The sequence below is a fragment of the Manis javanica genome, chromosome 3 (genome assembly GCF_040802235.1).
Source record: "Manis javanica isolate MJ-LG chromosome 3, MJ_LKY, whole genome shotgun sequence".
In the NCBI taxonomy this organism is placed as follows: domain Eukaryota; kingdom Metazoa; phylum Chordata; class Mammalia; order Pholidota; family Manidae; genus Manis; species Manis javanica.
The window spans coordinates 165873051-165887713 of record NC_133158.1 but is presented as its reverse complement, the minus strand read 5'-3'; the positions used below and the strand labels follow the sequence as shown (position 1 = coordinate 165887713).

The 14663-nt window shown below is 36.8% G+C and overlaps 1 protein-coding gene across 5 annotated transcripts in view; it reads right to left on the bottom strand.

Annotated features, from left to right (window-relative positions):
* PLS1 (plastin 1) overlaps window positions 1-14663 on the bottom strand; it is a 115991-nt gene that overhangs the window by 35571 nt on the left and 65757 nt on the right. For all 5 annotated transcript variants that reach the window (XM_017658459.3, XM_017658456.3, XM_036996430.2 and 2 more), the window contains 3 exons: window positions 6511-6674; window positions 4404-4533; window positions 891-1023 (listed from right to left, as the gene is read on the bottom strand). In XM_017658459.3, the coding sequence (XP_017513948.2) occupies window positions 891-1023; window positions 4404-4533; window positions 6511-6674 (427 nt within the window). The remainder of the gene's footprint in view (window positions 1-890; window positions 1024-4403; window positions 4534-6510; window positions 6675-14663) is intronic.

The window sequence follows — 14663 nt, the reverse complement described above, 5'->3', positions numbered from 1 at the left end:
AGGTCAAGGTATTTTTTTTTATTATTAAAGTATCATTGATATAAAATCTCATAAAAACCTATAAAATCTTGGTTTCAAATACACAACACAGTGGTTCAACAGTTACCCGTTTTATTAAATCCTCACCCCAGCTAGTGCAGTTACTACCTATCAACTGTAGAATGATGTTACAGAATCAGGTCTAGGTATGTTTCATATGTAATATACTAAAATCTAATATCCTATACTCATGGGTAGGTTCTTTTTCCTTTTTAAGTAAAAACGCAGAAAAAAAACACAAAGAAAATGCGGCAGAATGTTAATAACACCTAGTTATGGGTGATAAGAAAATCTGTGATGGTTATTTTCATCTTTGTAAATTTTCTATATTTTTATAAATTAAAAAATAAAGACACGTACTTTGTACAAAAAGTATGTTGAGACTATAAACACCACAAAGACAAAGACATGCCCTTAGAGAATTTATGTAAGCTGAAACAGACTGCAAAGGGCCCAAGACATGACAAGACCGAATTAAAGCATTAATTTAATCTGAGCATAAAGGAGGTATATCTTTCTCCTACACTTCCCCGTGTTCCTGTCCCAGTCAATAATCTCTTCTTAAGAGGTGAAGAAAGAAATCTTGTGAACATTTTAAAATACATCAGAGGAATAACTCAAACGTTTCCTAGTGTTGTTAGGGAAAGAGATGAAAAAGGCACCAGAAAAATAAGAGATTCCATTTGGAAAACATGGTATTTAATTTTGAATGCAACGTAACTTCTTCAAGCCCTGTGTAGACGTAGCTACTTAACTGGTTTTAAAAGACAATGATGAATTGTCGCTTTCATTGGATGCTCATCGGTGGAGACAGTAAGAACGTTGCCCGTTTAACCCAGTGCCCAACTCACCAAAGAAGGATGCCGTCTGCAAGAGATTTGAAAAGACTGCTATCACTAGGATTCATGGGTATGAGATGTTTACAGTCAGGGTCATTCTCCAGCGCTTTGTTTATCCAGTTAACAAAAGCCACTTTTTCCTCCTCTGAAAACAGAAAATCTTAGTTAGCAAATCTCACTTCACAAAGTTAATCATACTATAAAAATATATGGTTTAATTAATGTTCAAAGATAATAAATGCCGATTATTAAAACTCTACTAAAACACTAAAGGATTTAAGAGGGCTTAGGGGCTTAAGAAGAAAGGTGAATTTATTCCACTTTTTCATCTGATATTATTAGGGGAGAGTAAGGTACATAGCTTAAATGAACACAATAAATATTTGGTATAATTCTAAAATTTTTCTAAATATATATTGCTACTGAGAGCTAATGAATCAGAAGTTAGCCTTCAGAGGTCAGATTTTACACACACACACACACACACACACACACATGCATGAACACACATGCCAGAAGAAAAAAACACAAGAAATAAATATCCTGGGGACTTAATAATAGGGGGGAATGAAGTATCCACAATGTTGCTCATGTGAAACCTTCATAAGATTGTATATCAATAATACCTTAATTTAAAAAAAAGGAAATAAACATTCTCAGCAATAAATTTCACCACATTCCTTCCCCCAAATTTGCAGCTGTGACTTGGGGCTTAGATTCAAAATACTGATTTCAATAAGAGTTTTTGAATGAATAAAATAACTCCATTTCTATGGAATTTCTGACACAAATCTAGGTACCAGTACTACTCTTAGCCATCTTCATCCTCAACTTCTCAACACATGACTTCTAGCATGGGTACACTGATCTCTAGTTAGAAAATTTTGGGGAAAATAAGCAGTGGGGAAGATAGGAAGAAATTTAAAGGGAAAATGTCCCTCTGCTTTATTATTATTCTGTAAATACAAAAGTCATTTAACAATATAAATCCTCAAAGCAAATAAAATTCTCCTTTCTATTGCAGGGTAGCATATATTGAGCTGACCTTCCCCATCATTGTCCCAATTCCTAGAAATTGGTAATTTTCCTAAGGGCATCTTTGGCAGGTACCCCCAAATTCAATACATCACACAAACACACACACATACACAGTGAATGAAGACAAAAATATTTGCTAATATTTCTCTTTTGTATATATCATAATCTGCTTTCTTCTTACTTCACTTAAAATCTAGGGATTTAAAGATCATTAAGATATTGTACCTCCCATCTAGTAATTTTTAGTGTAATGATAAGATATGTAATGTAAAGATAAGACAAACACACAAAGAAATGCAATGTAAGGGAAATAAACACACCACAAGAGAGATATAAGCAATGTTTTAGAGAATTTAAAGAAAGGAAGAATCACTTCTGGTTGGGCTGATCAAAAAAAGCTATATGGAGAAAATACTATTTGAAAAATGAATATTTTTGTTTTTTCTTTTTTTTCCTTGAAAGATGGATTTTTAACAGGTAATGATGGGCAAGGAGAGAGAGGGTGTTCCATGTACAGGAACCACAAATGAGATACCACTTCACAATCACCAGGATGGCTGCAATAAACAAAATACATGATAACAAGTGTTTAGTGAGAATGTGATGAAATCAGAGCTTTCATACATTGCTTGTGAGAATCTAGGAAACCAGTTTGCTAGTTTTTAAAAATATTAACATAGAATCACCAAAAGACCCAGCAATTCCACTCCAAGATACATATCTAAGAGAATTCAAAGTATATGTCCAAACAAAAATGTGTACATAAATGTTCATAAGCATTATCATAAGAGCCCAAAAGTGGAAGCAACCCAAATGTCTATCAACTGATGAAAGGATAAACAAAATTATCCACTGAATGAAATATTACTCAGCAATAAAAAGGAATGAAGTACGATATATGCCATAACTTGGATGGTCCTTAAAAACAATATGCCAGTGAAGAAGCCTGTCAGGTGAAAGGCCACTACTGTATGATTCCATTTATAAGAAATGTCCAGAACAGGCACACCTACAGAAATAGAAAGTGTAGGAATGGTTGCCAGAGGCTGGGGGAAGGGGGAAATAGGGAATGACTGATAATGAGCATAGGGCATGTGGGGATAATGAAGGGGTTCTAAATTTAGAGAGTAGTGATGATTGTACAACTGTGAGTATACTAAACACTACTGAGTTTTACACTTTTAGAGTGTATTGCATGGTATTCCGATTATATCTCAATAAGGCCATTCTTTTAAGAAACATTAAATGTCCTATCTTGTTCCAGATAATGGTTACATGGATGTATTCATATGTAAAAATTTATCAAGCTACAGACTTAAGAATAATGCAATTTATGTAGTTTACTATGTGCCTGATATGCCAACAAACAGGTTAAAAAAAAAACTATGGTGAAAGATATCAGAAAAATAGTTACCTCTGGGGAGAAACAGTTACTATTTGAGGCATGAGGGAGCCACTCAGGGTACTCAGCCTGGTTGGGAGCTACATGGACATAGCTGTAGGGTGCCTACCCATGTAAAAATTCATCAAGCTGTACACTTTAGATTACAGCACTTAACTTAATGTGTATTATTCATTAGAGTGGGCAGACAGGATGGAATTAAGAAGTGAATGCTTTTCAAAGAATGGAGGTAGCAGTTACAGATCACTGCCTTTTCCTTAGTGGGAAAAGGTTAGGAAAAAAATAGAGTGGGTGGGAGAAGTGTGAGTATATTGTGAGAGGAAAATCCTGTTGAAAGGAAGAGAATCTGGAGGATAATTACTGGATTCTGATCTCAAAGGAAGAAAGAGGGGAAGAATTTACGGTGAGTTTTTGTCAAAAATTTTAAAGGCATAGTTTTAATCATGTTAATATGAATAAAAAGAACTTGTCCAAAGGTTCTTAGACACCTCAACCCTGAGAAGTAAGCTTAACCTGGGGCAAGGCATCTCATCTTAAGAGTTACTGTGACTCTGGATTTCCTACTGGGAAACAATCCAGTGATTCTGTCAGATGAAGCAAACAAGGTGCTGTGCTCTCTAGTCGCTTGGTTGCTTGATAAAAGGTGAATCTGGAATCCCAGCTCCTTGGAAAATGGAAGGGAAACGTCCTGGCAATAAGCCTCTGCGCATATTCTTAGATCACATCTAAAAGGAAACTCACCTCACCAGTCAGGACAAAAAATCCACTCAAAGATCATGATTAAGCACATTCAGTGCTGAAATATAAAGTTCTATTTTGTTGTTTCTAATCTCTTTGTTGTGCACTGTGCTTGACATAGTGGGAACTCACTGATTTCGATTATTCTAGGATTCTTTATTCTGACATCTCTGAAACTGAGAGGCAGTTCAAATGTGATGGCATGTTATAATTTAATCTGATTTTTCCCTCTATGGTCCATGAAACAGTGGTGTGAACTACAATGAATGGCATCGTAGATTTGATGAAACATGAGACTTGTTGAATGAATCAATGACTTAAAGGTCACTTTTGGAGTACGACGTTACCTGAATAAGAATGCTGGGTGCCCTCACTGGAAATGGATGAAGTTCCTCCAATAGCAGTAATCCCCTCCCTCTTGTTAATTATTTTTCGGAATGTTTTGCTGATGTCTTTGCTTTTTAATTCTTGCATTAGCTGGAATGGATAGAAGTACAAGTAAACCTTGATCAGATCATCATAAAAAACCTTGCAGCATAAAGGATAACAAATAAGGCTTCTTTATTTATTTGAAATGACATCAAAATAAAAACTAACCAGGTATTTATTCTCTGTGGTTGGGGTGCAAACATTGGTCCATTTTGTGTTACTGATAATGCTCATGTCATTTTTACCCATAACACAAAATGGACCAATGTTCGCACCTCAACCACAAAAAGAAATTTTGTTATAATTAAGCTTAAATTGAACACATGGAAATTATTCTTCTAGACTTGCCATGATCTTTTCTACTGATAACTAAAGAATAACTACAGTAATTGGTTATACGGTGGGGACTTGATAAAGGGGGGAATCTAGTAACCATAATGTTGTTCATGTAATTGTACATTAATGATAGCAAAAAAAAAAGTAACTACATGATAAAGGTTTTTCAATGCCTTCATGAAGGTATTTTCCTGTCGGAAGTTCTCAAATGTATAACCATTAAAGTAAATATGTCAGCTCTTGTAGCAAATGACATAGGCTCAGAGAAACACCCTCCCCCATTCATTTTCAGACTGGACTCTCTAGAGATTGACTAGACTGAATTCAATCAGTTCTCCAAAAACAAGCCAGAGTGAATTTTTAAAAATGCAAGTCTGAACATGTCACTTCACACTCTACTACACATCACTGGCTTCCCTATTGCTCTTAGAGTAAAAGTGAAAGTCCCCCTAGGCCCTGCATGACCTGACCTCCAACCCAGTTACCAAGCCTTATCCCTTACCCTCTCTATCTCAGCTCCAGGCATGCTGACCTTTCTTTTCAAGTGCTTAAGAGTATCTACCATCCCTAAAGCCACACAGCCTCTACACAGGTTGTCCCTTAAGCCTGCCTCGCACATTATTCATTTCCTCATCCACCCCTTTTACCTGTTTAATATCTTTCTTCATCTCTCAGCTTAGTCCTCATAGCCTCCAGGACACTTTGCCTGAGTCCCTGGCTTCTCTAGCCTTCCCACCAAGTTCAATTTCTTTCACTATAAATTCTCAAGGGACCTGTAGTGCTCTGTCACAGCAGTTATCACAGTTATCTTTAACCCATCTGTGTGACTCTCTCTGCCCCACCACATAAAAACTCCAGAAGAGTAGGGACCGCATCTTTTACTGTTCATCAGGTTATGCAGAGTGCTTAGCAAAGCTCCTGGCAGGAGAGGGGTTCAGATATTGACTTAATGAATAAAGAATGCAAACCTGAACAATTTACATTTCCTAAATATTTACTCAATTATATTAATGGTTGTATTTCCAAATGAAAAATACCATCATGGCGGTGTTGATGGGGGAAGAAACAGCCCATGCTCAACTGCCAACTGGCAGTGGCAACTTAGCCAAGTCATATCTCTTGGCCTGAAAGGTCTTAAATACATGACTTTCAATATTCAATTCTACAATCTATTTTTTTTAATGATTGAGTCATATATTATTTTTATCTTGTTCTGTTCCCTAAGCCTTGAGGTAGTTTAATAATGGAACAGTGTTACAGTAATTAGCATCAAAATTTATCAGTGGCATTTACTGAAACTGAAGATATAACTTATCACAAGGAAATAATTTCTATGGGTAGAGCTTCCATACCTTAGCCCTTTCAGTTACAAAAAATATGTCATTTCTTAAGGCCAAGTACTAGGATATTAAAATATTCTGTACCCAGAGACAGTCAATAGCTATTGAACTGAACTGTAGTTTTAGTATAGCACAAGCTATTATTATCTAAACCTGACTTCCATTCCAACAATTTGAGAGTGGCTTTTTCCCTTTGTTTTATGGATGATACATGAACATTGTTGTTGTGGTTATCATCATCATCATTTCAAAGTCATGCTTTTTATGGTCTCTATGGCTAGATTTAACCAAAGAGAGGAATGATATTACTGAAATACTATAACAGCCAGTAGAAGAGTAGATTACTCACTGACACAAACTCTTCAAAGCTGATCTTGCCATCTTTGTTGTTGTCAGTAACTGCTAGAATTTTCTCCACAATCTCGCGTACTTTGTAGCCAGGCAGAGGAAGGTTTGCTTCCTTAAACAGGTCCTGAAGTTCATAGTCACTCACATATCCACTATTGTCAATGTCTATAAAGAGAAAGTACGAGCTGTCAGATATCATCTGTATTTTCTGTTGGAGATGTACACTTCAGAAGACTGTTTGGGAGCATCAGAGGCAGGCAGAATCCTTCAGATTTATTTCACAATTGCAGTAACCTTTTCTCCAGTAAGCACCTGAAGTCTACAAAGTATTCTATACACTTCATTTGAAAACTCATATTTAAATGAACTTTATCCCCAAATATTTGGGCCTATCATATGCATTTTAAGTGATAGTATGGACATTGTCTGACAGATGAAAAATTCAGGTTTAGTACATGACTAAGTTTCCAGAACTAAGCATGGGGAAGTCTCAGATATCTAGAAGCAATGGTCATGAGGATATACCCATCCAAATTTTAACTTCCTCATGAAATTTACAAAATGAATCTGCTGGCCCACATTCTGTATAAATTATGTGCATCGTGTAAAATACACGTAAGGCATTTCTGTTCTACATTTTAGTTTGTGGCAGTTCTGTTTCATTTGTTAATAATTTATTGCTTCTTCATTATGTATTTATGATACACTATGTAGGCTGAATCATGCTTGATGTCATTGTCATTTTGAGATTAAGTGTTCAAAATAATTTCACACCTATATTTGCACTTTTGGACATAGGTTTCCAGGCATTTTCCCATCGTCACTGAGATGCCCTTCCCTGCATTTTCCCTCGAGACTGGATATCACCTCTTGACAGAGAACAAAGGCCACACAAAATATTTCTGCCCAGAGTTGGCAACAGAGCTTTTAATTACTTGGGTAGTTGCCTGGATCCACCTTGGATACTCTCTTTGCTCATCCGGTAATTATTTCTGTATTTCTTTTTTCCTCTTAGTAAAAGAGCTGTCATCACTATAACTTAATCAATGATAAAAACAGAAACTTTTCTTTTAAACTCTCATACATTTTAGAATTAATGCAGTTCAGAACAATGGAGGACCTCTAAACTAGACTCAACCAGCTACCAAAATATTGCTATAATCTCAAAGGTTAGCTAGGAAGCTAACTTGCTTGACAGTACAATAATAATACTACTTTCTTTGAATTTAGAGCAAAAGCTCCTTACTTAATACACCACCAGTTCAGAATTGTTTCCTATAATTCTGAAATGGACAAATAGACTGGGCCAGCTCACTTCTACACCAGCACTGTGGTAAAGACTACTTAAAAATAAGCAAAAATGAGAAAAAATTTCTTACCTGCTAACTATCATGCTGAACTACAAGAATAGTTAAGAGGGACCTGAAGACAAACAGATCTGTGTGCTTAAATTTAAATCCCAGATCCATTCCTATGATCTATGTAGTGTGGATGTCTATGACAATAGATTAACATTTAACAAGCACATATTCTGTGCCAAGTGATTAAGAACTTGACTTACCTTATCTCATCTTGAAATAGTTAATAATATTATTATGATTTTAAAGATAAGGAAATCAAGGCATAGATTAGATAACCATAAGGAAAATTTAAAAAGAAACAAGATTTCTACAACTCAACACACACAAAAAATAAACAATCTGGTTAAAAAATGGGCACAGGACCTGAATAGGCACTTCTCCAAAGAGGATAAACAAATGGTCAATAAGCTCATGAAAAGATGCTCAACATCACTAATTATCAGGGGAACGCAAACCAAAATCTCAATAGATACTGCCTCACACTCATGAAGATGGCTATTATAAAAAAGACACTAAAAAGAAAATAACAAGTACTGGCAAAGATTTGAAGAAATTGGAATCATTGTACATTGCTGGTGGGAATGTAAAATGGTGCAGCCAACATGAAAAACAGTACAGTGGCTCCTCAATAAATTAAACAGAATTACTATATATAATTCAGCAGTACCACTTCTGAGTATACACCCAAAATAGTTGAAAGCAGAGATTTGAACAGATATTTGTACATCCAAGTTCATAGCAACATTAGTCACAATAGCCAAAGAGTAGAAACAACTCAAATGTCCATCAACAGATGAATGGAAAAGCACAATGTGGTATAGACATACAGTGGAATATTATTTATCTTTAAAAAGGAAATTCTGGAGGGGGACTAAAGATGGTGGAGTGAGAGAGAGACAGAGACCTCCTCCTAAAACCACATATAATATGAAAACATAATTAATACAACTGATCCTGAAAGCAACAGGAAAGAAGGCTGTGCAAGTGCATACACCTAGAGAAAAGAACAGACCTCACAGAACAGGGTTGGGAACTTCCACGATCTTCAGGAGCTCCATCCCCCTGGCTGGCTATGCAGCTCCAAGGCCCCCCATCGTGATATGTAGCCTGCTGCGCCTTCCTCCTGGCCAGTCGGCAACTGGCTCGCAAACCAACAAAACCTGCCTGGTGTCAGGTAAGCCAGAGGGAGGCCCAGCCTACAGCAGCTACAAATGCAAAGCATAGAGGCTTACACCTGTGTGCTCAGCCCACTGGTTCTGGCAGTGGAGACAGGCATAGCAGCCAGGAAGGAGGAAACAGCTCTTTTCTCTCCCCAGGCACCAGTGCTGCTCCCCTGCGACCCCCTGACATTGCTCCAGGGGCTGAGCACCTCCAGAGAGTAGAGTTTATGGGCAATGGAGGGCACCACATACAAATACAAAATGTCAAAGAAACCTGGTTCAAAGCAAAATCTCAACAACACCAGAAAAAGGAACAAGTGAGACTGAACTAATCAATCTTCCTGAAAAAGATTTTAAAATAAAAATCATAAACATGCTCCTGGAGGTAGAGAAAAATATTCAAGAACTCAGGAACAAATTTAGGGTGGAGATCCAATCACTGAAGAACACAAAGGACGATACTAAAAAAAAGCAGATTAGATACAGTGGAGGAGATGATAAATGAAATAGAAATTAGAGAAGAGGAATACAAAGAAGCTGAGGCATAGAAAGAAAAAAGGATCTCTAGGAATGAAAGAATACTGAGAGAACTGTGTGACCAATCCAAATGGAACAATATTCATATTATAGGGGTACCAGAAGAAGAAGAGAGAGAAAAAGGGATAGAATGTCTCTCTGAGGACGTAATTGCTGAAAACCACCCCAATCTAGGGAAGGAGATAGTCTCTCAGGCCATGGAGGTGCAGAGATCTCCCAACACAATCAACCCAAGGAGGATGACACCAAGACATCTAATAATTAAAATGGCAAAGATCAAGGATAAGGGCAGACTATTAAAAGCAGCCAGAGAGAGAAAAAAGATCACACACAAAGGACAACCCATCGGGCTAAAATCAGACTTCTCAGCAGAAACCTGACAGGCCAAAAGGGAGTGGCATGATGTATTTAATGCAATAAAGCAGAAGGGCATTGAACCAAGAATACTCTGTCCAGCAAGATTATCATTTAAATTTGAAGGAGGGATTAAACAATTCCCAGATAAGCAAAAGCTGAGAATTCACCTCCTGCAAACCATCTCTACAGTGTATTTTGGAGGGAGAGCTATAGGTGGAAGGGTTCCTTAGGTTAAATAGCTGTCATCAAAGGTAATAAAAGGGATAGATAGAGTACAGAATATGATACCTAATACATAAAGAATGGAGGAGGAAAAAAAGAACTGTGAGAATGTGTTTCTAATAGCATATTAAGTGTGTTAAGTTAGACTGTTAAATAGTAAGGAAGTTACCCTCAAACCTTTGGAAACCATGAATCTAAAGCCTGCAATGGCAATAAGTACATACCTATCAATAATCACCCTAAATGTAAATGGTCTGAATTCACCAATCAAAAGACATGAAGTCACTGAATGGATAAAAAACAAGACCTGTCTACATGCTGCCTACAAGAGACTCACTTTAAACCCAAAGACATACACAGACTAAAAGTGAAGGGATGAAAAAAGATATTGCATGCAACTAATAGGGAGAAAAAAGCAGGTGTTGCAGTACTTTTATCAGACAAAATAGACTTGAAAACAAAGAAAGTCAAAAGAGACAACTAAGGATATTACATAATGATAAAGGTGTCAATACAAGAAGAGGATATAACCATTATAAATATCTATGCTCCCAACACAGAATCACCCACATATGTGAAACAAATACTAACAGAATTAAAAGGGAAGAGACTTCAACACTCCACTCACTCCAAAGGACAGATCAAACAGACAGAAAATAAGTAAGGAGACAGAGGCATTGACCAACCCATTAGAACAGATGAACCTAACAGACATCTACAGAACTCTATACCCAAAAGCAGCAGGATACACATTCTTCTCAAGAGCACATGGAACATTTTCAAGAATAGATCATATACTAGGCCACAGAAAGAGCCTCAATAAATTGAAAAAGACTGAACTTGTACCAACCAGCTTCTCAGACCACAAAGGTATGAAACTAGAAATAAATTACGCAAAGAAAATGAAAAAGCCCCCAAACACATGGAGGCTTCACCACATGCTCCCAAATAACCAATGGATCAATGACCAAATAAAAACAGAGATCATGCAATATATGGAGACAAATGACAACAATAAAACAACACTGCAAAATCTGTGGATGTAGTGAAGGCTATGCTAAGAGGAAAGTATATTGCAATACAGGCCTACCTCAGGAAAGAAGAACAATCCCATATGAACAGTCTAAACTCACAATTAACGAAACTAGGGAAAGAAGAACAAATGAGGCCCAAAGTCAGTAGGAGGAGGACATAATAAAGATTAGAGCAGAAATAAATAAAATCGAGAAGAATAAAACAATAGAAAGAATCAATAAAAGCAGGAACTGGTTCTTCCAGAAACCAAACAAAATAGATAAACCCCTAGCCAGACATATCAAGAAAAAAGAGTCTACACACATAGACAGAATAAAAAATGAGAAAGGAAAAATCATTACAGACATGACAGAAATACAAAGAATTATTAGAGAATACTATGAAAAATTATATGCTAACAAACTGGATGACCTAGAAGAAATGGACAACTTTCTAGAAAAATACAACCTTCCAAGGCTGACCCGGAAAGAAACAGAAAATCTGAAGATGAATAACCAGCAATGAAATTGAACTGGTAATCAAAGACTACCTAAGAATAAAAGACCTGGACCAGATGGCTTTACTGCTGAATTTTATTAAACATTTAGTGAAGACCTAATACGCATTCTCCTTAAAGTTTCCAAAAAGTAGAAGAGGAGGGGGAATACTTTTAAACTCATTATATGAGGCCAGCATCACCCTAATACCAAAACCTGGCAAAGACACCCCCAAAAAAGAAAATTACAGACCAATATCCCTGATGAAGATAGATGCAAAAATACTGAACAAAGTATTAGCAAACCAAATTTAATAATACATCAAAAAGATCATCCATCATGATCAAGTAGGATTTATTCCAGGGATGCAAGGATGGTACAACATTCGAAAATCCATACACATCATCCACCACATCAACAAAAAGAAGGGCAAAAACCACATGATCATCTCCACAGATGCTGAAAAAGCATTCAACAAAATTCAACATCCATTCATGATAAGAATTCTCAACAAAATGGGTATAGACAGCAAGTACCTCAACATAATAAAGGCCATATATGACAAACCCACAGTCAACATTATACTTTACTTTGAGAAGCTGAAAGCTTTTCCTTTAAGATCGCAAACAAGACAAGGATGCCCACTCTCCCCACTTTAACTCAATATAGTTCTGGAGGTCTTAGCCATGGCAATCAGACAACACAAAGAAATACAAGGCATCCAGATTGGTAAGGAAGAAGTCAAATTGTCCCTGTTTGCAGATGACATGATACTGTACATAAAAAACCCTAAAGAATCCACTCCAAAACTCCTAAAATTAATATCTGAATTCAGCAAAGTTGCAGGATAAAAAATTAATACACAGAAATCTGTTTTAATCCTATACACAAATGATGAACTAGCAGGAAGAGAAATCAGGAAAACAATTCTATTCACAATTGCACCAATAATAAAGTACCTAGGAATAAACCTAACCAAGGAAGTGAAAGACCTATACTCTGAAAACTACAAGACACTCATGAGAGAAATCAAAGAAGATACCAACAAATAGAAAAACATCCAATGATCATAAAATGGATAGGAAGAATTAATATTATCAAAATGGCTATCCTGCCTAAAGCAATCTACAGATTCAATGTAATCCCTATCAAAATATCAACAGCATTCTTCAACAAACTAGAGCAAATAGTTCTAAATTCATACTGAAATACAAAAGACCCCAAATAGCCAAAGCAATCCTGAGAAGGAAGAATAAAGCTGGGGGGATTATGCTCCCTGACTTCAAGCTCTACTACAAAGTCACAGTAATCAAGACAATTTGGTACTGGCACAAGAACAGACCTATAGACCAATGGAACAGACTAGAGAGTCCAGATATAGACCCAAGCACATATGGTCAATTAATATATGATAAAGGAGCCATGGACATACAATGGGGAAATGACAGCCTCTTCAACAGCTGGTGTTGGCAAAACTGGAGAGCTACATGCAAGAAAATGAAACTGGATTATTGTCTAATCCCATACACAAAAGTAAACTTAAAATGGATAAAAGACCTGAATATAATTCATGAAACCATAAAACACTTAGAAGAAAACATAGCCAAAAATCTCCTGAACATAAACATGAGCAACTACGCGAGCAAGGGAAACAAAAGCAAAAATGAACACATGGGACTGCATTAAACTGAAAAGCTTCTGTACAGCAAAGGACACCATCAAGAGAACACAAAGGCATGCTACAGTATGGGAGAATATATTTGTAAATGACATATCTGAGAAGGGGTCAACAGCCAAAATATATAAAGAACTCACATGCCTCAACACCCAAAGAGCAAATAATCCGATTAAAAAATGGGCAGAGTATATGAATAGACAATTCTCCAAAGAAGAAATACAGATGGCCAACAGGCACATGAAAAGATTCTCCACATCGCTAATTATCAGGGAAATGCGACTTAAAACCACAATGAGATATCACCTCACACCAGTTAGGATGGCCACCATCCAAAAGACAAACAACAAATGTTGGTGAGGATGAGGAGAAAGGGGAACCCTCCTACGCTGCTGGTGGGAATGTAAACTAGTTAAACCATTGCAGAAAGCAGTATGAAGGGTCCTCAAAAAACTAAAAATAGAAATACCATTTGACCCAGGAATTCCACTTCTAGGAATTTACCCAAAGAATATAATTTCTCAGACTCAAAAAGACATATGCACCCCTATGTTTATTGCAGCACTATTTACAATAGCCAAGAAATGGAAGCAACCTAAGTGTGCATTAGTAGATGAATGGATAAAGAAGATGTGGTACATATACACAATGGAATGCTATTCAGCCATAAGAAAGAAACAAATCCTACCATTTGCAACAACATGGATGGAGCTGGAGGATATTATGCTCAGTGAAATAAGCCAGGTGGAGAAAGACAAGTACCAAATAATTTCCCTCATTTGCAGAGTACAACAACTAAGCTAACCTGAAGGAACAAAACAGCAAAAGACTCACAGACTCCAAGAAGGGACTAGTGGTTACCAAAGGGGAGGGGTGGGGGAGGACAGGTGGTGAGGTAGGGAGAAGGGGATTGAGGAGTATCATGACTGGCACACATGGTGTCAGGGGGATCATGGGGAAGACAGCTTAGCACAGAAAAGGCAAATATTGATTCTGTGGATCTTACTATACTGTTGGGCAGTGACTGCAGTGGGGATGGGGGGGACATGATAACATGGGTGAATGTAGTAACCACATTGTTTTTTTCATGTGAAACCTTCAAAAGAGTATAGATCAATAATACCTTAATAAAAAAAAAGGAAATTCTGACACATGCTACAACATGGTTGAACCTAGAAGACATCATGCTAAGTGAAATAAACCAGTTACTAAAACTCACAAATACTGTATGATTCCACTTATATGAGGTATGCAGTATAGCCAAATTCATGGACAGAAAATAGAATAATGGCAGCCCAAGGAGGCAGGGGGATGAGGAGTTAGTATTTAAT